The following is a 25,770-nucleotide window of genomic DNA, read 5'->3' as shown; positions in this document are numbered from 1 at the left end:
GCAGAGGCTCCACGCACTGTCTGTGTGTCTCCACATACCTTGATAGATGTTGTAACAGAGTCTACAGATTATCAGTTTGGAAACTAGAATTGTCATCAGTTCAGTTCTACATTGTTCTATAATTTCCACCAATTTGAGTCTCCGTGAACATCATGAATAGTAGCAGACAATATATGAGAACATTGAATGAAAAATGGATGCTTTCCAACAAGAGAAACTTTGCAGAAACAAAACCAAAACCATGTACCTCTCACTATAGGCAAAACTCTCTTAAGTCTTTCATGAAAGGTTTCAAGTGAAGTCGAAGTCATAGTCCAGAAAATATTCCAGAGGAAAAGAATCACAGATGTTCTGTAGCTAAGGAGGCTGTAACCTGTCACTTACAGGAATTTCATAATGTTCATTTCAGGGATTTGGAGGAAGCATCTTTCTACACAGTCTCTTCTCTTCCTCTGTACCATTTAATCTACTGCATTAAAATATCACTCTGCAGCTGGCAATTAAGGGCTGCTGCCTACCACTCTCGGCACACAGTGCAATGATTTTACTGTACTTTCTTAGTACCTTCCGTCTCTTCAATTCAGTTATTCTCAGTTTTGCCATGATCTGCCAGAATTTTGTAAATTATAGCACTGATTGACTGCCAAGAACTATGTACCCATCGTAGCTTTATTTGGGCAGTGTTTTTAAGCCTTAAATACAGTATCTGTTTCTGTAAGTACACCCTTCATGAGGGAGACAAATGTCTCTCTCTCTCTCTCTCTCTCTCTTTTTTTTGATACTGGGCAGACGGCTTGAGCAAATGAGTAGTGTGTTCCCTAACATCTTAAGAAGAAGAACCCCTTGAAAGGATTCTTGTGGAGAAGGGCGCTTCACTGTAAGACAAAGCAACCTCTTGTCATATTCCCTGAAGTGTTAGTGCTTACCTGAAGAGACAAACCCTGCATACTTCTAAGACAACTTCTGAAAAACTTAAACAGTATAGACTCAGAGCTGATGCAGAAATGTAAACAGAGAATCTCAAGTGAATTGAACCTCAAGAAATTGAGTTTTACAAACTGGTTAAAGCATAGGGCATGGAGGCCCACATTTGTAATTCCAGAACTTGGAAGGCTGTGGTGGGGGATCAAGAATTTGGGGCCAGATTTGGCTACACAGTAAGTTTAAATATGTTTGAGATTCAGGAGGTCCCTGGCTCAAAAATTAATAACGATTATTGGGAAAGACAAACTAGAATGACTAGTTTAATAAAGAAAATAGGCTGGAGAAATAGCTCAGTGGTAATAAACTTTGTTCCTCTTGTGGAGGACCTGGGTTAGATTCCTACCACCACACATGGTGGCTCACAACTGTCCATGACTCTATTCCCAAAACATATGATGCCTTCAGCTGGGCGTTGGTAGTGCACGCCTTTAATCCCAGCACTTGGGAGGCAGAGGCAAGCAGATCTCTGTGAGTTCAAGGCCAGCCTGGTCTACAAAGCTAGTTCCAGGACAGGCTCCAAAGCTACACAGAGAATCCGTGTCTCAAAAAAAAAAAAAAAAAAAAGATATGATGATGCCTTCTTCTTCTGACCTTTGTGGGCACAAGGCATTCTTATGGATCATATAAATGTTGCATACAGAGAAAACACTCATACACATATAAAAATAAAATAGAGAAACTAAGAGTAGGGGGCTGGTTTTCATGTGGCCCATACAAAAGGACAAAGAAAGAAGCCCAGGCACTCCTTTGATGTATGATAGGATTGGCAAATGATGACACCACTGACATTTGAAAAATATCATAAACTGAAAAAAATTAAGTTCATTTAATTGAAAGTGAGATCATTCTCTGAGCTATGAACAAGGTAACTAAGAATCACTGCCTCTCCCAGGAAAGCATCCAAGTCATTGGATGACACTTACCAAATGAACAAGGTTTCACTGAGGACTTAGAGGCAATATATGAAAGAACATTTCATTTATATGAAAGAACATTGTGGCTTTGGAAATTGCACACCATGCTGGTTGTTTATTGCTTGTTGGGGGAGGGGAGATCAAGCTGATTCATTCGACTGCGTTTTTCCCAACTGCAAAGGCTGAGGATGAGAGGGAAAACAATTTGAAATTCACACTGCACCCTTCTACCTGCTCTTGCACCCCATTTTTCAAAGAAGGGAATTGAAGCTCACAAACAGAAAGTACCTTCAGTCTGGGCCATACATTTAGTTAGGAGTAGTAACTTCATACCATGTCTCTCAACATTGTTTCCTACTAAAGAGGATGACCAAGAATAGACAAGAAAGTCTAGTATCAGCCTTATGTTCCATGCGACATACCACCTAGGTCCCGAAGAAATCAGGTGGAAGCAAAGCCATCCTCAGCCAGCTCCCAGAAGCCCCTCTCAAGTCTTCCATTCTTAACAACAACAAAGCCAATCAATTGCCTAGATCAGATCTTTGAAATCACCATCTTGGTAGTTCATTTTGCTAAGACACACAGGCAGGAGTAAACTGCCATTGTGACTTCTTGGTAGGGTGAATACATGCAACTAGTTCAAATGAGAAAAGTTTTGAGGGTGAAATCATGCAGTCTTAGTCATAATGCTGAAAGAGAACCACATAGGTCGTTGAACATGTTAATTAAAACTGGGCTGTGGTGACAATTTCACAATATTCACCATGAATAAATACATCTGTATGGATCTCTAAGTTAGTAATAATGGAAGGCCTAAACTAGGACTGTGATGTGCAGAGAACTATATAAATCAACCCAAAATGCAAAAATCAGCAGTTTTTTTCTGTTTCATGGTACTGACACTTTCAATTCTATTTTTTTTCCCCAAAACTACTGCTTTTGAGTAACTAAACAGTCAAACGGTCGTGCATACTACTGTAGTTTATGCTGTTGCAGGAGATGAGCCTGGGGTGGTAACAGAAGATAGAAGGTAGCATATGAACTCATTCCACTGGAACAGTCTAGTGAATCTTCTCCCCTGAATGGAAACATTGTCAGTAAACATTTTCTTCACCTGTTCCTTATGTTTAGCCAAGGGGTCTCTGAAAGCTTTTGCTCAGTGTACAAGGATCTTCCCCAATGTGCATCCCTCTGCATCCTTGCCTTCGGGGTTTTGTCTGTTAGTCTGCCATGTGAATATGAATCATCAAACTAGAGGCTGGCAAACAAACTAAAGATAAAATAACTTCTTTAATTTTAGTGTGGTATTTTTAGGAATATTACACAATGAAATATTGTTGGAGTAGTTTAGGTTTAGAAAGATGCTATCTTTACTTGGTTTCTTGGAAGGAGAAATTCAGATGAAAACATCAAAAAACACTATGTTTTTTAGAGGGGTTGGAGGCCTACCTTTAATTCTCGTAAAGGGACTTTTGTATGACAAAAGAAACACTTTGTTGCCTTATTAGTTTAACCAAGAATTCTACAGCCAAAACTTTGGTTTCATCTTTGGATGTTTCCTTGGCAGTGCCCTGTATTTGATCTTTGTTCAGAAGCTAATGAAATATGCTTTCCCCTGATCAGCAGAGAGCATGGTCCCAGGTGTTGCCTCATCTCCAAATTGTACAAACACTCTCTGTTTTGTTTTACCTGTACATCCACCCCTGTGATACATTTCCAATTTATAAATTATGCAAAGGGATGGACAATTTTAGAATAAAATATTCATATATGTACTATAATAACTTATAAAATAATCACAACTCTATTATAGTAAGCTATGAAAACGTGGCTTCTCTTTAAAACATATTTAATACTATGCTCATGAGCCTAGTGGTGATGTGAAGCAAGCCAATGCCTACAGGATGAGATGAAGTGAGCTGAATGACTAAGCTGTCACTCACGCGCTGCTTGTAGTCTCTGCTTTTGGAGGTAATAACAGCCTTCGTGATTTCCTGGATAAAAGATCTGTTGTTGTTATAGAGCATAGCAACCTCAGTATATGAGCTTTTTCTTTCCTACCTTGGAAACTTTAGCCTTTTAAACTAAAAGCAAAACCTTATCACTTCTCTCTGATATATTCAAGTTGCCAGGCCCCTGTGTTTTGAAGCAATCATTAAGTAAAATAGGGCCAAACGAACACTATGATACCATAACAATTGATTGTTATGAGTACATTTTCCTGGCCTGGTCCCAGAGCCACACCAACACCAAATAACACACAGAGATGCTGTATTAGATATAATTCTGTTGGCCAGTTATTAGTTTCTTATTGGCTAGCTCTGTCTTAAATATTAACCCATTTCTATTAATGTAACGTGGTCTTATTTTACCAAAGAGAGGGCCGGAGGTCTGCTCTCTTTCTGTCCTACATCTTGAATCTTCTCCTACCTCTCCCTGACTCCACCTTGTCTCTTAGTCCCACCTATCTTGCTTTCCTATTGGCCAACAGTGCTTTATTCATTAACCAATAAGAGAAACATATTTAGAGAATGACATCTCCCATCAATTGATCTTAAAGCAAACAGCTCCCAAATGATGAATGAGTGAACATTATAAACAATGCACATACTCTGGATAAAGATGATTCAGGTCCTAGGTCAGATCATGTGAATTTGTCATGCTGTTTAGGATGGTATGCACTGTAAAGCCTCAGCATAAACATTCTTGGAATTTTTCATATAATATTGTTGAGCCTTAGTTGCGCATAGCTGACAAACTGCAGAAAGTAAAATATTCACTACCTCGATCATAATGATCACATTTAAAGTGCCCAGCATCTACATGTGGTTACTGCTTACTCCATTGGGAATTGCAGATACAGGTCATTTTCATCACTGTAGACTGTCATTGGACATCACTAGTAAAGCAAAAGTCGACCTAATCTAATGTAAATAAATATTTATTTTGCTGTTTATTTGTTTAGTTCTTGACACATGGTCTCACTCTGTTGTCCAGGCTGCCCTTGAACTTAGGGCAGTTGTCCTGTCTCATCCTCCCAGATGCTTGAAATGGAGTGGTCACAATGTCCAGTTTCTTCTTGCTTTAAACATGTTTTCTTGCTTACCCCACACTAAAAAGACTCCAGAATTAAGGGGATATCACATATTTCTTTCGAAAATATGTTAGCATGTGTAATAGTAAAGGGTGCTATAAAAGCACGACTCTTAATTTTTAATGTCACAGAGTCTTATTAAGTTCCATTTAATGCTATCATCTTTTCTTCCAGGAAAGTGAGTTCATATACTAAAAGTGTGTTCAGGGTGATTCTGGAGTAGTCATTGGTACTGAAATGAAGCATCCCCAGCACACAGTGAATTCTATCTACTTTCTCAGTATAAAATATTAAGAATGCAGAATGAAGTACAACATTACTAAAATGTAAGTCCAATTCCAATCCCTTTGATTGATGACATAACACAGAACCAATACATCTGCCAATTTAGGTTATGAATCAGGTTGAATGAAGAGATCCTTTTAGCCAATTGGCTTTTTTTCCCATTAGTCTCAAATCTTTCCCCCACTCCCCACTGAATGGTAAGACACCTTATGGAGGAGGAAAGGAACACTGTAGTCATCTTCCAAACTCTAGATGCCTCCTGGAATGCCAATGCAAACAATGCAGAGTACTTCAAGGCCTTCATGGTTTTATCTATGTAGACATTACAGGTGAAAGGGAGAGAGCCCAGGAAGACCCCTCTTTGAACTATGGTGAAGTCGGGAGCAATTACTGTGAAAAGACCTTTGGAATTGGAAGATGTTTGTGCAAGGAGAGCAGAATTACAAATGGTATTGGCTTTAGGTATAGCTGAAGGACAGAATCATCCATGGCGTCTCATTTCAGAGCCAACTTGCCTTTGTGTGGAAGAAGCACAGGAGCGGGCTTTCCAGAGTGGTAATTGGAACCATCTGCAGACTGAAATGATTAGATCATATTAAACCTCAATTAGGAGACTCAAAAAGGGATCACCTTTTATATAGAGACCTAATGAGAAAAAAGCCCTTCTGCTCTATCCACTGTCTCCTTTTTTCCTTCCTTCCTTCCTTCCTTCCTTCCTTCCTTCCTTTCTTCCTTCCTTCCTTCCTTCTTTCCTTCCTTCCTTTCTTCTTTCTTTCTTTCTGTCTGTCTGCTATCCTCTCTCTCTCATTTTTGTTTTGAGACAGGGTTTCTCTGTGTTCTCTCTCTCTCTCTCTCTCTCTCTCTCTCTCTCTCTCTCTCTCTCTCTCTCTCATTTTTGTTTTGGAACAGGGTTTCTCTGTGTAACAGCCCTAGCTGTCCTGGAACTCACTTTGTAGACCAGGCTGGCCTGGAAATCACAGAGATACATCTGCTGCTGCCTCTTGAGTGCTAAGATTAAAGGCACCTTTTTCTTCCTTTCTTATCTTGTGGAAAATCTTTAGCTAATGTGTATGGTTCTTTTTTGCTTCCTGAACTCATTGAGTTTGTCTTTTACTTTAATGTCTCCCTTGGGATTTCTGTTTTGTAAATCGCTCACCAGGTGATTTATAGAAGTTGATCTATATATTCAGGTTGAACAGAAACTGTAAATATTTTTAGAGTAACAACTAAATACCCATTTATTTTCTCTGAACTTTTTTGAAAAATAGATAGGAAGTCTCCATTCATGTTTATATCAGTTTGGATGTATTCAGCTGCAAGAAACACTGAAAGGACATTTATTGTTGACAAAATGACAGAAGTCATTGATAGCTAAAGATTATTTAGTGGCCAAATAAGATCACCAAAGATCCCAGGGTTATTTGTTTATTTATCCATCCTTCCATTCTCTATTGAAATCTGCAATCCTAAGACTTTGTGCCTCATGCTAACAAAATGGCTGCTGCAGTCTCAACCATTATGTATATATAATACCCTCCAAAGTAGGAAGGGAGGAGAATCTCATCCTTTAGAATGTGTGTTTATTTCTCTTGGGGTATGTATGTCTTTGCAGTATGGTCCTCCACAAACAGAAATATTTTCATTAGCCTAATGCTAGTTCCATGGTGATTCCTGAAGCAAATATTGGAATGGACAAACTATTTTAACATGGAATCATGGTTTCTTCCCTGAGAAAGGGTAGCTTATAGCTAAGTCAACCTCTAATATTTTGTTAAGGAGAAATGACTAGCCAAGCCTGGTGGTGTATGCCTGTAACTCTAGCAAATTGATAAGCAACAAAAGCAAGAGGATTTTTTTTAAGTCAAGGTTGTGCAGACTACAGAGCAAGTTCAAGGTTAACTTAGGCAATTTAGCAAGACTCTGTCTCCAAACAAATCTCATCGAAGATATAGCTGATAGAATGCTTCCCTAGCATACTCCTAGGTTCAATCTCTGGTATTAAAAGAGATAAATTAATCAGTTAGTAAGCAAGAAGTCTTGGATTTGGTCCTCAGAACTGCACAAAAAAGAAAAGTGAAAAGAAGGAATGGGATCCTGGCTACTGGACATTGGACAGGCAAATTCTGCCATACACAGATCCTCTATCTTCCTCTTCTCCTCTTGTTCCTTGCTTGCATACTTACTTTGGTACTATTCAAGAGACTACTTGCCTGTCTGTAATCCCAAAGCCTATCACCCTGTGTGCTAAAATGCAGGAGCAGAAGGTAGTAAGGCTTACAGAAAATAGCATGATGGGTTTTAAGGTCAAACAAACTAGATTTGAGTCTCCAATTTACCATTCATAAGCTGTAAAGCCTTGGACAGGTGGTCTAAGCAGTACCTGTCATAGGCTCACACTATGTGTTCTCTTCCTAAGACCATTCACTTGGTCAGAAAACACCTTTCTGTTAAGTGAAAGAATGAACTATTTTATAAGTAGAAGAAAAGTTCAAATGTAGCAGCTTTCAAACTCCTTACTCAGGACTGTGCGGGTGGCTTGGGGGTGGGTGGGGATGGGAAGAGGAGGGATCAGGTAGCAGATGGAGGATGGAGGGAGAGAGTACTGGGAGAGACTGTTGGAATTGGGGGTGGTGTTGTAGAAACTTAGTGCAGTGGAAACTCCATGGAATCTATGAGACTGACCCTAGCTAAGACTCCTACTAATGGGGGATAGGGAACCTAGACTGGCCATCCTCTATAACTAGGCAAGGCTCCCAGCAGTGGGCCTGGGACATCAACCCAGCCACAAAACCTTCACCTCTGTGATGTACTGGGGTAATAGAGGCACAGAACTTGTAGAAGTGGCTAACTAATTACTGATCCAACTTGAGGTGTATGCAATAAGAGGGACTCCAGGCCCGACACTGAGTGGATGGCCAGAAACCAGAGGCTGAATAGACAAAAGACCTAGGTTAGAACCAAACAGAGCTGGCAAGAAAAGAAAAGGTCAAAGAAATGATTCATAATGATATTCTGATATACTTATAAATTGTTGCCTAGGCCAAGGGTCATCAGAAAGGTTTCATCCAGCAACTGATGGGAGCACATGCAGAGATCCACACCCAAATATTAGGCAGAGCTTGGAAACCCCACAGAAGAGGAGTAGGAAGGATTGTAGGAGCCAGAGAGGTCAAGGACACCAGGAGAAACTATCTACAGAATCAACTCTTCTTATGGGCTCACAGAGACCAAAGCTGCAACCACAGAGCCTGCTGGGTCTGAACTAGGTCCTCTGCATGTATATTATGGTTTTTTAGCTTGAGGAATTTTGTTGGACTCCTAACAATAGGAGTGGGGATGTCTCTGATTCTTTTGCCTGCTCATGGGACATATTTCCTCCTACTGAGTTGACTTATCTAGCCTTAAGGTTTGTGCCTGGTCTTACAGCATCTTGTTATGCCGAATTTGATCGATATTACTGGGAGGCCTGTTTTGTTTTTGTTTTTGCTTTTAAGGGAAACAGAGGAGGAATGGATCTGGGAGAGAGAGGAGTTGGAGGGGGGCTGGGGGTAGAGGAGGGAGGAGAAACTCCAGTCTGGGTGTAATGTAAGAGAGAAGAATTAAAAAATAAAACAAACTGAAATCATCATTCAGCCTACCCACATGAAAGTCCCTTCTCACATTGTCAAAAGATTTGTAGGTGGTGGCAGTTACTAAGAGAAAGCTGCTCAATTCTCTCTTACTGTGTCAAAATGCTTGAGAAATGATCACTTAAAGTATGAAAGGATTCTCTTGGTTCACAGTTTCAGTCCATGGTCAGCTGTCTCCATTGTGTGGCAAGGGAGAACAGTATAGAGAAGCACACAGATCAGAGAAGGCTGTTCACTTTATAACATCCAAGAATGGGAGGAGGCAGAGCTGGAGTCCCACTCTTCTTCAAAATCCCATTACCAAGGACCTAAGGACCCTCCCATTCGACTCCATTTCTTAACAGTTTCACAACTTCCCAATATTGCTGCCCTGAGAACCAAATTTTTGGACACACAGGCCTTGGAGAACATTTTAGAACCTAACTGTAGCAACAGAAAAAAAAAAAAAACACACTCATCACTGAATGGGTTTGCTTAAATATCTGCCAAGGTTTAATGTAGGAAACAAAATACTCACTGGGTATTTTGGGCTAAAGGGAAGTAAATAAAGGGATAACAAAATCAGATGCTCTCTAACAAAGGAAGTCAGGAAGTCTGTATCAATGGTCAAATGTTATCCTGATGTTGTCACTCTAAGGTTAGGAAACTTGTTTCTTTGACTACTATCACTACCAGTGTCACATTCTGTTTATCCCGCAATGCTGGTGAGAGGATAGTAGACAGAACATTTCACTTTTGTCAATGTATCCATTAGAGCATATTTCTTGCATCACATACAACCAAGGAAAAGAATAATACTTTCCTTAAGACCACCATTGGTTAATGGGATTTCATGGGACTTAAAAGTTTCTGTCCATGAACCAGGTCCCCTGAACATGGATGTCAGTTGGGGGGGGGTTGGGCAGTCTATGGGGCCTCTGGCAATGGAACCAGTATTTATCCCTAGTGAACAAATGGATCTTGCGAACCCATCCCACATAGAGGGATACTCTCTCAGCCTAGACACATGGGAGAGGGCCTAGGTCTTTCCCCAAAAGATGCGGCAGTCTTTGATGATCCACTATGGCCTTACTCTCCCTGAAAAGTGGATGGGGGATGGGATGATGGGTTGGTATGGAGAATGGGAGGAAAGGAGGGAGAGGGAACTGGGATTGGTATGTAAAATAAGATTGTTTCTAATTTAAATAAAAATTAATTTTAAAAAAGACATAAAAATACTTCTCTTCTGCAAAGAACACAATTTGAGCAAAGAGGCAGGCATGGGAGAACAAAATCTTTACATCCAATTGAGTGTCTAGATTATATAAGTAACTCCAACAACTAAGTACCAAGAAAACAAATGACCTAATAGAAATGGGGCCAAAAACTAAAAGAGTTCCTAAAAGTATGACAAATGGCCAAGAATTATTTTTTAAAAATGCTCAACATCTCTAGCTATCAGGGTGTGATGCAAACTAAAACTGCATTGAAATGTCATCTTTTCCCAGTTGAAATGGTTAATATAGAGATAACAACAAAGATTGACATGGTTGTAGAGAAAGCAAAACATTTATTTACTCATTGAGGTGGAAGTGCAAACTGATGCAAACACTATGGAAATAAAAAAGCAAAAATATAGGAACCATGCAATCCCTCTATATCACCACCATACACTCAGAGGACTTTATATCTTAATACAGAGATATCTGACCATGTATATTCATTGCTGCTCTATTTACAATAGCCAGGAAAATAAAATAGCCTAGATGCCCATCAGTTAATGAATGAAAAATGAAAATGTGGTACATTTATCCATTGAATAGTATCCAATTATAAAGAAAAATGAAATTATGACATTTCAGGTAAATGGCTGGAGCTGGAACTAATAATGATTCTGGGTGAGATAACCCATTTTCAGATATTCATGTTGAAATTGGAGTTTCTCTATAAGTCAGGAATGTAGTAAGGGACCATATTGTGGGGGTAAGGTCTCAAGAGAAATGGGAAGAACACAAGTGAAAGGGGGATTAATGGAACAGCAAGGGCTAAAAGGGATGGGGGATAGAAAGACAGGGCAGAGAAAGGGATTAGGAGAGGATAACTAACCCAAAAGCCTTTTGGAAAGTCATATGAAAACTCACTACTGTAAAAGTTTTCTATGATATGTACCTATATAAAGAGACTTTAAATAGAGCTACCCTATATATAACAGCGTGTCTTAGTAAGGGTTACTATTGCTGTGATAAAACAGCATGAGCAAAAGTGACTTGGGAAGAAAAGGGTTTATTTCACTCATATTACAGTTGGATCATTAGAAGCAATGAAGACAGGAATTCAAACAGGGTAGGAACCTGGATGCAGAGGTCTTGGAGGGGTATGGTTGACTGGCTTGCTTCAGATGACTTGCTCAGCCTGTTTTCTTATAGAGCCTAGGACCATCAGCCCAGGGTTGGCACCACTCACAATGAAATGGGTCATCCCCATTATTCACTACAGGCTTACCTACAACCTCATTTTCTGGAGGTATTTTCTCAGTTGCGGCTCCCCTTCCCTCTGATTACTTTAGTTTGTGCCCAGTTGATATAAAACTAGCCAGCACACAGGGTGACAATTCTTCCACAATACCACAGGCTAAGATATACAAAGCCCAATTCCAGGAAGGAGTTATCTCTTTTGGATTTATTAGTTAGTTAACACTTATAGATCTCCAAACATTATAAGGTATTGTCGTTGCTCTTAGTTATTGTCTCGAACTTGGTGACAATACCTTATTGTTGAAGATACCATATATTTGAGTCACAGGGCATGGAGAAAGCAAGCTGGTATTGACATGGGTATTTTATCCCTAATAGCATTCACATTGCTGGAGGGTTCAATGTACACTACTTAGGGAGAAAAATAATCAATACTTTTACCCAGCTTTGAACACCGTGAAGCATAATAACAACTGGCCTGGCAAAACACTCCCACTGGTGTAAAGAGTGGCACAAATGTTATGGGAGTAACCAGCTACTTTCTGATTGTATTTAAAGCCTGCTTGACAATGATATAGTATCCATTAACCGAGCCAAAGTCTATGGCTGGCTAGGTCATAGGTCCTTGGGAGAGAATCTAATATATTATTCTGCTAAACTGATAAAGTAAATGGCCTCCTAAGTCTTATCTATATCCGTAGTGCATCTTTTAACCTTCACCAGAAAAGCTTCTTTCTGCAGTAGGTTGTGATCAATACAAAGACTCACTACTGGTCCACATACAGAGAATAAGATACTGTGAAGTACTCAGTCCTAAATGGGATGTATGCACCACACTCTTGCAAGGCTCCCGGATCATCTCAGAAGAGGACGCAGAAGGACTGTAAGAGCCTGTGGCAGTTGATGTCTGTGGTGAAAAAGTTTATGTGAGACATGACAATGCTGTTACACACATGAACTCACTGCAGTTGTGGCTACACGCACAAAATCAAGTGAGTCAAAATTCCAGCATTGGTGAGGGAGGACCCATCCCCAGCTGAAGTGCTCTTGCAGTTGGTGACTTCTTGTAGCAGGCTTTTTTGGATTGTCATCCCCCAAATCATGACTTATTAGCACAGAGACTTATTAGCTATGAATGCTCATTCTTAGCTTAGGCTTGTTTCTAGCTAGCTATTTTAACTTAAATTAACCCATTTGTATTAATCTATGCACTACCCCAAGGCTCATTTACCTCATCTACATACATTTTATCCTGCTTTCCTGCTTCTTCTACACCTGGCTGACTGGGCTCTGGCTGCCTGATTGGCTTCCCTTTTCTCTCTACCCTCCAGACCCTCCTCTGCCTAGCTAATGGCTGTTCATCTTTTAATTAGACCAATCATGTGCCTTAAGCAGGCAAGGTGAAGCATCACACAATGTTACATAGTTAAAGAAATGCAGCATAAACAAAAGCAACACATCTTTATGTATTTAAACAAATGTAGGATAAATAAATGCAACACATCTTTACATAGTTAAACAGTGTTTCTGCAACACAAACAAATGGAGTACAAATTTACATAATATTCCATTCCACAACAACTTCTGTGAGAGGTAGAATCAGGTTTCTTCAGGGATACAGTCCCTGAGAGACTGCCCATCCTCCAGTAAATGGGCCTTCATCCACTCACATACATGAATCTCAAAATGGAGTCAATGGGGAATTGAGGGAAGGAAGAAGGAGGAGAAGGAGAGATCACATGAATTTGGAAGAGAAAAATGGAAGTGAAAAGTGAAGTGGAAGGAATGGAAATGGGTGGATCTTATCAAAACACATTACATACATGTATCAAATTCTCAAATAATAACAAACACATAAAAAGGAATGCCTTCCCTTTCATCTTCCAAATCTCTAAAATGTAGACTTGCACGCAGGCTATGAGTTGGGGAATCTAGGAACTGTGCTTTGTAAACTTCCTACCTCCATAACACTGAGAAGTGAAACAGAAGATGCTGTAAATGGGAGCCCCTAAACAAGTTTTGCTACGGCTCATCTATTCATAGAGATCTATAATATGATAACTTATTCCACAAAGGATTTTTTTGTGGTTGAAAGTAGGTCACTGTGAAATACTTCTTTGTGGTTTCTGGTTCTCTAAGCCTTGACTATCTGGTGGTATTATTATTATATACATGACAAAAGTGCCTTCCACAAAGGATTTGCAAGTCCAGATCAGCTAAGATATTTGACCTAGGCATCAAGAAATGCAAACATTGCACCAGACAATTAGTATTAAGTGCTGTGGGCAGTGGTGTTATAGTGCTCGGGAAATATGGAGTTCCTCAGGGAGCTGAGGCTTCCTCTCTCTGGATCCATAAAATAGTAAGAACTGAGAATGTTGGCCTGACTGTTGACATGTTTTATTGTAGAAAAGATCAACCATGCAGGTTATATTTGATCATGAGACATATACTTCCATTTTTGTCCAGGGAAGTTGTCAGTTACATGCTAGACAACCATATATTTCCAGACTTTGTACAAGTCATTGAGTTCTTCAAATCTGGCCCAGAAACGCAGGTATATGAAACTAAAGAAATTTCTCCTAAGGGGAAATATAGCTCATTCTAAGGACCTTGGAATTTATGGTTTGGGGGTTATTTTCTCATTGTTTTTGAGCCACGAAAACCATTAAAATTCCTGCCTTTGAAAGTTTAGGGCTGGAAATAATGGCATTTTCATAAGCACATGGGGATAGTTAAAGTGAACTACACTGATAGGATTGGTCTAGGGGAAAGTGTGGAGAAAAGGATGTAATCTGAATCCCCAAGGCACACTTATGTCTACATGGCAGACTGATGAGAAGCTGTGTCCAGAGACTGATCAGAACAGAAGAAAAACCAAGGAAGCCAGTGTGGACAAAACGCTTATGGGATGGGTTGTTGCCAGTTCATGCTGAATACTCTGGACTATAAAACAAGGGTGCCAAGAGGAGTGTGTGTGTGTGTGTGTGTGTGTGTGTGTGTGTGTGCATGTGTGTGTGTGTGCACTGCTCATGGTGTTGTTTCCATTAAAATCTCAGGAACGAAAGATTCACATGGAATTTTGTCATTTCCTTGAGATAGACTTGGAACAGTGGAATGATTGGATCCAGTGATCTAACGGCAGGCTTTTTCTATATGCATCTAGGTTGCATTCATAGGTTTCATGTTCACTATTTGACACGGAACAAAGAAAAGTCTGTAACTTTGCACAACCTGGGTATTCCAGGTTGAGGAGATCTGCAGCTGCGCAGAACAAAGGGATGGCCTTCTCTGGCTGGCCAATGCTCTCCAAATGGTCACATTTCAGTTGACCTCCTCTCCTTGCTGTTTATTTCCATACTCTCCATCTCTTATTAAGAACACCAGTGAAACAGGGGCCGTTATTATGAGCTCCCTCTACAGAGAGGTTGGAGGAAACTCCTAGGAGAGATGTTTCTTTTCAAGTTCAGTGGAAGGTATCTGGGAAGTAAATGTGTGGCTAAAATGGCCCAAAGTTAAGGGTTGGTGACCAGACTGAAGTACCTAAATGTAGCATTGCTGTGTTCAAGTCTGAGATTTACTTACTGCTTCAAGTGTTAAGGATCTACTACTTCTGGAAACTCAGTATCTAGAATCTCAAAATGACTTGCCTTTAACATCCAATTGACTTCATTGCAAATAATACTGTTTTTTCCCCACTCGGAGTTTATAGACTTTGACAGTAAGGGGGAACTGAATAGACACCCAGTCCTCAGTTTCAGCCTTCATTTCCTACAGATATCCCAAGGCAGCTGTCTATTTCTTTTGTCATTAAGATAAGACATTTATTTCCCTTCTTGGCCTCCACCCACTTTCATTACAGCAGATGGACCTGTTTCAGGTACTGCAAACACTAGGTTCTACTGGGTTGTCTTTGTCTACTGGAGGAACTGAGGGTTGAGTCTGAGTCACATACATTTTACAGCATCTGCTCTGGCTTGAGCTTCATATACATTGGCATCGTCTCAGAGTGAAGTTGACTCTCTTTTCTTTCATTGGAAATTTTCAGATGGCCCTGTGTGATTCCAAAAACAGTCTGAGGTTCATTTTGATTGGCTGAAAGACTTTAGCAATCACAGCCTAGCCAGGTTCACTCTGAGAGGTTCCTGTGCCTTCATGAATGGCCCCAGAAGCTTCTGCTCTTGGTTCCGCATTCTAATTGCATGGATTATGCCAAAGCAATGCTTGGAAACAATGCATCCATACTGTGTGGCTTTTCTTGCTGCAGTTTCTGTTCTCTTTTTTTATTGTAGGATCTGGAGACTCACCACTAGAAGATGATGGAGTCTGGTACTCACACTCTCTATATAAAGGTGAATGCTTTGCTTGTGTGCTGACGAGGACCTGCTGAGGTCAGGAGAATTTTTCTTTAAGGCTGTGCAGAGCAGACCATAAGAAAGTGACCAGACAACACATTGCAGTTCTGATTCTCTGTCCAGGAAGATAAATATTTACAAGTAAATGTGCATAGGCACTCATCCTTCCGAATGGGAAGCAAAGGGAAGAAAAAGAAATCCCAGGAGTGCTGCCTTTCAGCATCCCGTGCTCATTTTAGTCTCCTAAATCTCTTTGCTGTCCTCACTTCTGCAAAGGCAAGCTGGAGCTGATGAAAGTGAAAATCAAGCCTGATTCATACATTACAGCTACAACTGTCCAGAGAAAGCCTCCCAAGGGCAACTCTGCACCCAGTGCTGCTAATGTATAGACCGAATCGAGAATGAGAAACTTGATTTTCATGAGTTCATCTCATGCTCTCTCTGAGCCCTGTGTGGCCCCTAAAATGATAAGTAAAGTGTGTCATTGCTCAAATGAATGTTAACTTAATGATAAGAAATCCAGCTCTACACATTTCCATCAGTAGCCACTCCCAGCAGGTCTAGAAAGCCTAGTCAAGGACCTTCTCTACTGACTCAGGTAAGTATATCCACAAATACTCCTGCAAATACTTCTGTTGCTGCTTCCATGAAGTCAGGGAGCTCAGGGTGGAAATGAAGGTAAACTTAAATGCTTTTTTCTTTTTCCTGAAATTGCTCCTTCCTATTGTAAAGGGAAACTCTGAAGGAAATAGGCTGGTAAAGTTTCATTTTGACATTTGGCCCAAGAATGCATTCATACGCTAGCAAGAAAATACTAGACTAGACTGTTGTGAACTTTCTCAGCTAGCAGGGAATTGAAATAGTTCAGTTAGCCTTTGCCTAAAGACTGTTCTCCAGTTTTCCAGAGAAGTGGGAAGTCTTTGTAAACAATGACTGGTGCCTATGCCCAGGTGTTTTTCCATGTTTGCTAGGTGTTTTTCCATGTTTGCTTTGATTTCTAAACACAAAAACTCACTTGTCAAATACTGTCTCTCTTCATTGTCTTGGGCATTAAGTAAGCCAAGCAAGCACAATTTTTAGTCAGATGTTTGTAGTAAGGAGATACTCTGATACAGAAATCTTCCAGAAAGGTTTTTTTTTTTTTTTTTTTTTTTTTTTGTGAAAGCGTTTTGAGTCCCTAGTTGAAAAACTTTCTTCGAACTTATGCAATATAGAGAGACTCTCTACTTATATAGTAGGGGTTGTCTTTAGGGCATTGTGCTCAGTGTCTACCCTTACCTCATGGTAGATCATAGACCTTCCCTTGATGTCTAAGAAGTCTAAGACTAAATCTTCTCATGATTAATTATTTTTGTTGTCAGTTCAATAGCTTGCTGGCAGCAATCATCACAATATACATTTCATATGCACACACACACACACACACACACACACACACACCAAGCCATGTTAACTACCTTCAGTTTTCACAGTAGAGAGTTAAGGATTTTCATTTTTAATACTACTGTAATGATGAGTATTGAACTTCAGGCTTCATTCATGCTAGGCAACTGCTCTATTCAAGAGTTATAGCTCAGCTTTTAAATGTCAATAATGTTAAAAGTTAGAGGTCACTCACGATTAACTGTGAGGTTAGCTATGGAATATTAAGCTCCTCAGTGTCTGGCACAAAGTAGAAACTCAATAACTGTTTTGAATTAAATCAAATTTAAGGGAAGAGAGAAAGATTAAGTAGCATGCATTGGGTTCCCAGGATGTGACAGTCTATTTATTGATTTGTTTTTCTTTATTTACTTACTTGAGTGCTGTGGATAGAATTTGGGCTTAACGATTTTATTTGAGATAACCATAACATATTCACACTAATTGAGGGAAGGAGACGGTACATGGGGATGTGTCAGTATTATCTATCCCCTGTTTATAGAAGAGGAAACCAGGGGTTATAGAGAGTAGTAGGAAATGAGTCCTGTCACTCAGCTGACCAATGCTGCACTTGAATCTGAACAGGTGTTTCGGCTCACATCCGTAATGCACTAGTAGTTCCTCATGAGTCTGCTGCCACATGCTGCCTACTCCACAGACTCCATTTGATTCAAGTGCCTAGCACCTTGGTCCAGTGGGATGCAAAGGCTTTCCTGGTTAATTAGTTTGGATGTCTGCTTGGTAAACCCTGTCTTAACTCCAACAACACATGATCTTCTTTCTTCTAAACCTTTATGTTAAACATTTTGTTAATTCACTTGGACTACCGCATGGTGCTTATATGCACTTTAACTGCAAATCATTTACTCACATTCCTATTGTTGGTATTAAACTGTCAAAACACCTTCCAAAGATTTGACTTGGAAAGTAATAAAAACCAAAATGCCTTTTGCAAATAAATGAATCCAAGATATTTTTTCCTCCACATGGTAACAGCAGCCCAACTTTTGGCTATGTGGTCAGAATTGATGGAAGAATTTGAGGAGCCAAAATAAGGGAGAAAAAAATCTGCTAATTTCATGCTGCATCCAAATATGTAAATTTGTGATATACAAAAGCACACACAGATCATACTCACATAGAACATAAATATACATAGTAAATGAATACTGCTTGTATAACTTCTTCCAGAAAGAAAGAGTTCCAGGAAGGTTTGTAGGCTTGGTGTGGGCTCTTTACATCTATATCCACATGGTGGAAGTGAATAAACTCTAGAGTAAGCTCTCGTCAATCTACCTAGACCATCTAGGGACTGTTACTTGAATCCTGAGTTTCAGACCCAGTAGCAACTTTCTGAAAACCATTACATGACAAAAAAATATCAGTGAAAGGGAACCTGAAAGCATCAGAGTAACAACAGTGCTCTGTTGCCAAAGTCTGGACTTATCAGCAGCCTTTAGGAGGCAATTCCTAGGCAAAGAGGAACAAGGCCCATGTTCCTTCCTGGCCACATGATGGCGAACTTACTCCATTTACTGGCAACACAGGTGCCTGTGGGGAATGAGGAGTCAGGCAGCTTTAGGAAAGAAGTGTTTGTTCAAAGTCTTAACTCCACCCCACCCCAAGATGTGAGGCCCCAGACAGTGGTGTGGAACTGATAGACTGGCTGCTGCAGGAACTTCCCCACTAAGAAAATAGTCTTGTCTTTTAGCATGGCACTCAAAAGACGGGAGAAGTTCAGCATTATTAGTGACATACTAAGTATGCTCTGGCCTCTGGCCAGCTGTCCTACTTTGTTCCTCTGCTGCTGTGATAAAACACTGAGCAAAGAAATTTGACGAGGAAAGGCTTTTATTTCGTGTTACAAGTCCATCATCAAGGGAAGCCAAGGCAGGAACTCAAGGCAGGATCCCATGGAGGCAGGAACTGAAGTAGAGACTGTACAAGAATGCTGCTAACTGGCTTGTTCTCCATAGCATGCTTAGCTTGCTTTCTTACACATAATATCCAGGTACACCTGCCTAGAGTTAAGACCACCTGTCTCTGTGATCTCGGTGATTTCTCATCAGTAATTAAGCAAGGCATGCTCATAGGCCAGCTGTTCTCAACCCATGGGTCACAACCCCTTTGGGGGTCCCATATCAGATATTTACATTACTATTCACAACAGTAGCAAAATTGTAGCTATGAAGTAGTGACAAAAATAATTTTATGGTTGTGTCACCACAATGTGAGGAATTGTGTTAAAGGGCCACAGCAATAGGAAGGTTGAAAACCACTGCCATTGAGCTATCTGATGGAGATAGTTCCTCAATTGAAGTTCTGTCTCTCATGATTCAAGTTTGTGTCAAGTTCACAAAAACTACCCAAAGTAGCCAAAATAACACTCCTTATGAACACCTGTGTAGCTTAGTTCCAATTAGTAAACAAGAGTACTGTGGTTCTCTTTATAGAGAATATGCATATAGCTGGGAGGAAGCCAGTATGCTATGCACAGATGGCTCGGGTGGAAATTCACTATGGTGTCAATTAGTCTCAAGAGATTAGAATATCACGAAATACGAAGAAGGAACAAGTGTTTATTGAACATTTACTTTGTGCTCAGCACTTTGTTAGGCAATGGATATAGTCTTTATCCCTTTTAACAATTGTGTGTTATCATTGGCACAGGTGCTTGGAGAGTTGAGGTAGCTTGTCTACATCCCACAACTAATTAGAGGCACTTGGATTCATGTTGAGTTATGTCTGACACCCAGGCTCATAGCCATAACATCCTCACCACATCCTTACCTACAAGTATCTAATACACAGTGCACCTTTGGAAGTCCTGAATCTGGACTGTAGCCAATCTGAGAGTGCAAGGGTAAAGGGCTGCATTGTCTAAACCTGTCTCCCTTCATTTGTTTCTGTCTGTAGACACTCCATGGTGCTCCCCCATCAAGGTGAAGTATGGGGATGTGTACTGCAGGGCCCCTCCAGGGGGATACTATAAAACGGCCTTGGGAACCAGGTGTGATATTCGCTGCAGGAAGGGCTACGAGCTTCAAGGCTCTTCTCAGCTGATCTGCCAGTCAAACAAGCGCTGGTCGGATAAGGTCATCTGCAAACGTGAGTAGACCAGACGACCTGTGCTGAGTCTTCAGGGGCAACACTGTTTTTCTACGAGATGAAGCTTTTCACTGGTGATTTTTAAGCCAATTGATTTCCCTGTTATAGCATAAGAGTGTGTGCTTCTTTTGGAAAGAAGGGTATGGTGCACTTTTGGGGGAAAGAGTGTATGAGACTTTCTCCAGCACACTGGTGATATTTGTTCAGTAAATACAGGGTTCTAAAACATTGCTGGCGATTTAGAAACAATAAGACACTTTTAGGGCTTGCCAGAATACCACAGAGGTAACTGGGTAGAGGTGAAAGTCATGGGATAGATGTAAGATGCCCCTGGTAGTAGATTAAATAAAAGGAAAGTCAGGAAAAACAAGTGTTCTGAGGAGTGGGACTTGGCCTTGCAAGGAAAACTCACTAAAGAAGTGGTGCTTAATCTGTGTGAGGGAGTGGGTCCGGGAAGAAGTTGATGCTGCATTTCAGGGGCAATGTATTAAAGATGGTTTGTGTAGTTCCTTGCTTGCTGGCTAACTCTGGAAGTAGGCAGACTGCTTTCAAGACAAGTCCAACTACATTAAAACTGTAGATGGTACAGCATTGGTGAAGCCCGTTTTTGACACATTTATTATGCAAAGTTGCCATCCCTTAATGATTTCCCAATGTTTTCCAAGTATTTAGCATACATTCAAGTTTTGCTCAGTATATGCGAGATATGGTTGGGGAAACTGAGGCTCAGGATTGTAGTCATGTGGTCTAGAATATGTAGATGATATAACTGGATCTGTGTAGTATACACTTAGCAATGTTTCCCTGTGTTCTAGTTCCTGCTAGCTTCCCCACATTCTGAATGCCTTGTTTTTTTTTTTTTTTTGTTTTTTTTTTGTTTTTTGTTTTTTTTTCCTAGAACTGGAACATGAGCCCAGGGCCTGGCAAATGCTCGGCAGATCTGCCACTCAGCTATATCCCTAGCTTTAAAAACAAACAAACAAACAAACAAACAAAAAACCTTTTCATTTTGAGGTAGGATCTCAACAAGTTGAAAGGTTGATGGAAACTCAGTTTGTAGCCCAGGCTGGTTTTGAACTTGCCATCTTCCTTCCTCAATGTAAGGTATCTGGGTTTGTAGGTCTGTGTCACAAGATACAGCCACTCCTGCCCACTTCAGCTTTCTTTAGAGAAGAAAAAGAAACCTCTTACAGAAAACTCTTTCTTCCTCCTGTTTCTCTACCTTCCTTTATTTGTCTATTTATTTATTTTGGTTTTTGATACAGGGTTTCTTTGTAGCATTGGAGCCTGCCCTAGAACTAGCTCTGTTGACCAGGCTGGCCTTGAACTCACAGAGATTCACCTGCCTCTGCCTCCTGAGTGCTGGGACTAAAGGCTCTGCCTCCTGAGTGCTGGGACTAAAGGCGCACACCACCACCGCCGGGCTTATTTATTTTTTTGGTTGTTTAGCTATTTATTGTCATCTAAGAAATCTTGCCTTAGACTCCTGCATCTTGGAATTACAAGTGTGAGCCACCAGCCCAGCTTTTATTTGTTTGTTTGTTTGTTTATTAATTTATTTATGTATTTGTACAAGGGAAAGTCTCTCTCCTATAGATAGTCTGTCCAATGACTGAGTGGTAAAGGATGGTTCCAGGTGTGAAGGCTGAATGGGAACTGCCATCTTCCCTCCAGGCTGCCCCTGAAGAAGCAAGCTGAGGCTAGCTGCTATCCACCACCCTCTGCTGGTGCCCTCATCTTTATCCTGTTTCCCCATTTTTTCACTGTCTACCTTTCTTCCAAAAGTGTTAGCATGCAAACCCTTCTCTCAGGCTTTGCTTCTGGGGAATGGTGTGGCTAGGATGCCAAAGCCACCTATTGTGATGTGAAACTTAATGTCTTCTGTGTGGCATAGAAGGAGTCATTGTTTAATGTCACATGTTATACTCCAGCAAACTCTTCCCTGCCTGTTTTCAGAGTGTCTAGATTCTGAACTTGTGAACAAAAACTAAGAACCATGGAACATCTGATTCTTTCCATTTCAGAAAAGCGATGTCCTACCCTTGCCATGCCAGCAAATGGAGGGTTTAAGTGTGTCGATGGTGCCTACTTTAACTCTCGATGTGAGTACTATTGCTCACCAGGATATACATTGAAAGGGGAACGGACAGTCACGTGTATGGACAACAAGGCCTGGAGTGGCCGACCAGCCTCCTGTGTGGGTAAGAAAATGTCACAGGCCTCAGGGGCCATATCTTGTGAGAGGAGCAGTGGTCTTTGTTGGTACAGTACACACTAACGGCAACAACATGTTTGCAATCTAAATAGCCAGCATTGCATTCAGTAGCTCCTTGGCTCCTAGGCCCAGTCCAAGACCCCAGTCTCTATCTTAGCTGACTTTAATGAAGCCTGCTTCCAGCTGACCTTTGTCAGTTCTTAGACCTGCTGCTATCCTTCCTGAGAACTGATGAGAAATGTGAATTCTCATGTCCTTCTCTACTTCTTGAATTTAAAATTCCAGAGGTGGGCCTCAGCACTTTGCATTTTGGAGGCCCTCTAGTAATCTTAAAGTATTCAAATAGAGGGCCACAAATACCAAGTTCTGATTCTCAAATTTTCAGTGCCTGGGAATTTTCTAGAGACCTTGAGAAAACTGCAAATTTGAATTTAGTAGGTATTGGGAGCCAGGCTTAGGAGGATTGGTAGGCAGAGTTTTCGCCAGGAACACTGGCTCTAAAATATAAACACAGAGATTTAATATTAATTAAAAATGCTGGGCAAATAGCTCAGGCTTATTTCTAGCTAACTATTACAACTTAAACTAACCAATTTGTATGAATCTTCATTCTGCCAGGTGGCATTACTGCTCTTTCAACTTGTACCTCCTCCTGTTTCCTCTCTGTGTCACTGACTTGACTCCACCCTTCTTTTTACCAGTGTCTGTAGTCTGATTTTCCAGCCTAACCTTATCCCGTCCAGCTATTGGCCAGTCAGTTTATTTATTAAAGCAATCACAATGTCATATATTCATCCCGTAAGAGAAGGTTTCTGAATCTTGGAACAGCAGACATTTGAGGTCAGACAATTTTATTGTGGTTGTTTACCCTTGGCACCATGTGACATCTAACAGTGTTCTTGGATTTTAACCCACTAAGTGCATAGTGAAAATATCCCCAAGCTCTGGCCCCAGCCTAGTTGTGGCTATCAGAGATGTCTCTAGACATTTTTTTCAGTGACTCTGGGGAGGAAAAATAACACTTCCATTGACAACCACTTGCCTAGGCGCGGTGGATTCTCACCATTGCTACTTGTAATTGCCCCCTGGGTACCCTTTGCTGAAATAGCTTAGAGATTCTGATTCAATTAACCCAACGAAGAGGCAGCTGGAGGAAGCCAATGGTTCTAAAAGCGTCTCAGATAATTTTACTGCTGGAAATCTAGGATCACTCTCTGAAAGTAGCATTAGAAAATCCCAAGGAAAATGCAAATTCCCTGCCCACCTGAAATGGACGAGCTTAGAAACTCTGGAGTTGTGCCCAACAATCTGCTTCCATGAAAGCCAGCAAAGGTAATTCTGATGTGAGCTGAAGTTGGAAAACCTGCTTTAGGAGTTCAAATTTAGGAGGGAGTTTAACATCATTCTACTCAAAAATACTGTCCTTGGATCAGATGCATCAACCCCAGGAAGAAGACTGCTGGGTAAACAGAATCACGAGATCCCCACAGATGTAGAAATCCAACTTGGGAGTCTGGTATTTCATTAGACATTGAAGCACCCAGCTCTAGGGAAGGTTTTTCTGCCACTGGAGCCTGAATCTCTGAAGTGCTGGTATTATACTGAAGTTCCTCTGCAAGTGGTTGTCACAGAGCATCATTTACTCCTAAACTGTGGGCGCTGCCAAGTCCTGCCCTTGGAGAACATGAAAACGCAATCTCACATTGTTTTAAAATGGATTTTTATACATTCTTTGAGAATTACATACAATGTATTTTGATCATATTTACCCCAAACTTCCTACCCACCCCCACTTTTCTATAGATAAGAGCTGAGCATAGACTAGAAGAGCAATAACAGAGAAATAGTAGTGTCAGCCACAACTTCCATATAATTGACACCATGATAGATGAGAAGGAAAATCTCAGGAGGTAACCATTGAAGGTGCTACCACAAATATAGTGGCTTCTACTGCCTTCCTGGCCTCTATCTCAACTCAGTGAAACCTGTGTGGTACCCAGCTGACAAAGGAATCTACACAAATATTGTTTTAAGATTTAGTGCTGGCCCTAAAGGGGACAGTATGGCAAAGCAGAGTGCCAGAAAATATTTGGCAGAAGCACCTTTCTCTGAAGATGTGGCCTCTACACTGCTCGGCGAAGATGGATAGAATGTGCTGGGGGTGGTAATGAGATCTGGACATGACAATCACCAAGTCCCCATGTTCAGAGCAGAAGGGCACCTCACAGATGCTATCTTTGCTATGGATCTTCATGTGCTTTGCTGTGTTCAAACTAACTCTTGAAAACAAACCAAAGAAAATCAATCAAATATCTTGTACTGGAGGGAGCAGAGGTCACGGTGTAGGAGAGGAGAAGCCCGGAACTCTTTCTGCTAAGCAAGCTTTGGCAGAGCACTCTGGGGACATATTGTTCAGATTTCCAGATTTTGCACAACAATGGAAAGAAAAATGCTGATTGTTCTCAAAAAGCAACAAGCATGTCTAAAGCCAGACCAGATGGCCCTGGAACTTGCCCAGAGGGTGAGGGAAGGAAGGAAGTATGAAATGAACCCCAATTTCAGGCAATTTAATCTACCGTTTGTTGAGATAACTTCAAAGTATATTGGAAGAATGGGAATTGTGTATGCAACTAGGTGGTAATGGGAAATAGGGTGCAGGGTATCCAAGAGCTTAGAATTCCAAGGTAAATGAAAAGAACAGACAGAGTAGGCAGGCACTGCTTTCTGTGACTTCAGTGACAGACAAACTTGAGTTTGTCGCCAGTGAATATTGCTCCAAAACTATCATTACTTCTTTGGCTTCATTAATAAGTTTTGCTTGTGAACTGGCAGAAATAGGTCTCCCTGAGCATAACTCAGAGCCTCAGCCTATTTTAGGAGCTGACACATGGCCCTTGAGTTGTTTCCAGGTTTCCACACAACCTTAAACAGCACATTTTGGCCCAAACTGCTGAGTGATGAGAAAGCTAACCCAGTTCTCTTGCAAACTGGGAGGGAATGGGAGGACTGGGCTTTCTTTGACTCCAAGGTGGTCAGTTCTGAGGTCTGGCTAATTTGTAAGTGCCACAAGTCAAAATTATTTCTCTGTCTCAAACTAAAGTCAAGTTCAGGTATTTAAGAAATGAATAGGGTCATATGAGTGGAGGGAAGGCATACTATAAGCCGCAGGGGAATGAAGTTCAGAGGCCCTTTCCTCTAGTGACTGACACTAGCATTGTATACTGAGATATTTTAATTTCTGTCAGTTTTCATTTATTTGGTTTTCTAGCACAATGGACAGTAAGAGTGAACACAAATCCTCATTAAGAGAA

General features: G+C 40.8%; 1 protein-coding gene across 1 annotated transcript in view; it reads left to right on the top strand.

Annotated features, from left to right (window-relative positions):
* Positions 1–25,770, top strand: part of Srpx (sushi repeat containing protein X-linked) — a 71,641-nt gene that overhangs the window by 29,702 nt on the left and 16,169 nt on the right. The window contains exons 2-4 of the mRNA XM_051177955.1: positions 15,652–15,711; positions 20,053–20,244; positions 22,269–22,445. Coding sequence (XP_051033912.1) covers positions 15,652–15,711; positions 20,053–20,244; positions 22,269–22,445 — 429 coding nt within the window. The remainder of the gene's footprint in view (positions 1–15,651; positions 15,712–20,052; positions 20,245–22,268; positions 22,446–25,770) is intronic.

The sequence above is a fragment of the Phodopus roborovskii genome, unplaced genomic scaffold (assembly GCF_943737965.1).
Source record: "Phodopus roborovskii unplaced genomic scaffold, PHOROB, whole genome shotgun sequence".
NCBI classification, from domain to species: domain Eukaryota; kingdom Metazoa; phylum Chordata; class Mammalia; order Rodentia; family Cricetidae; genus Phodopus; species Phodopus roborovskii.
The sequence above is the reverse complement of the archived record's forward strand: the minus strand, read 5'-3'. Positions and strand labels throughout refer to the sequence as shown.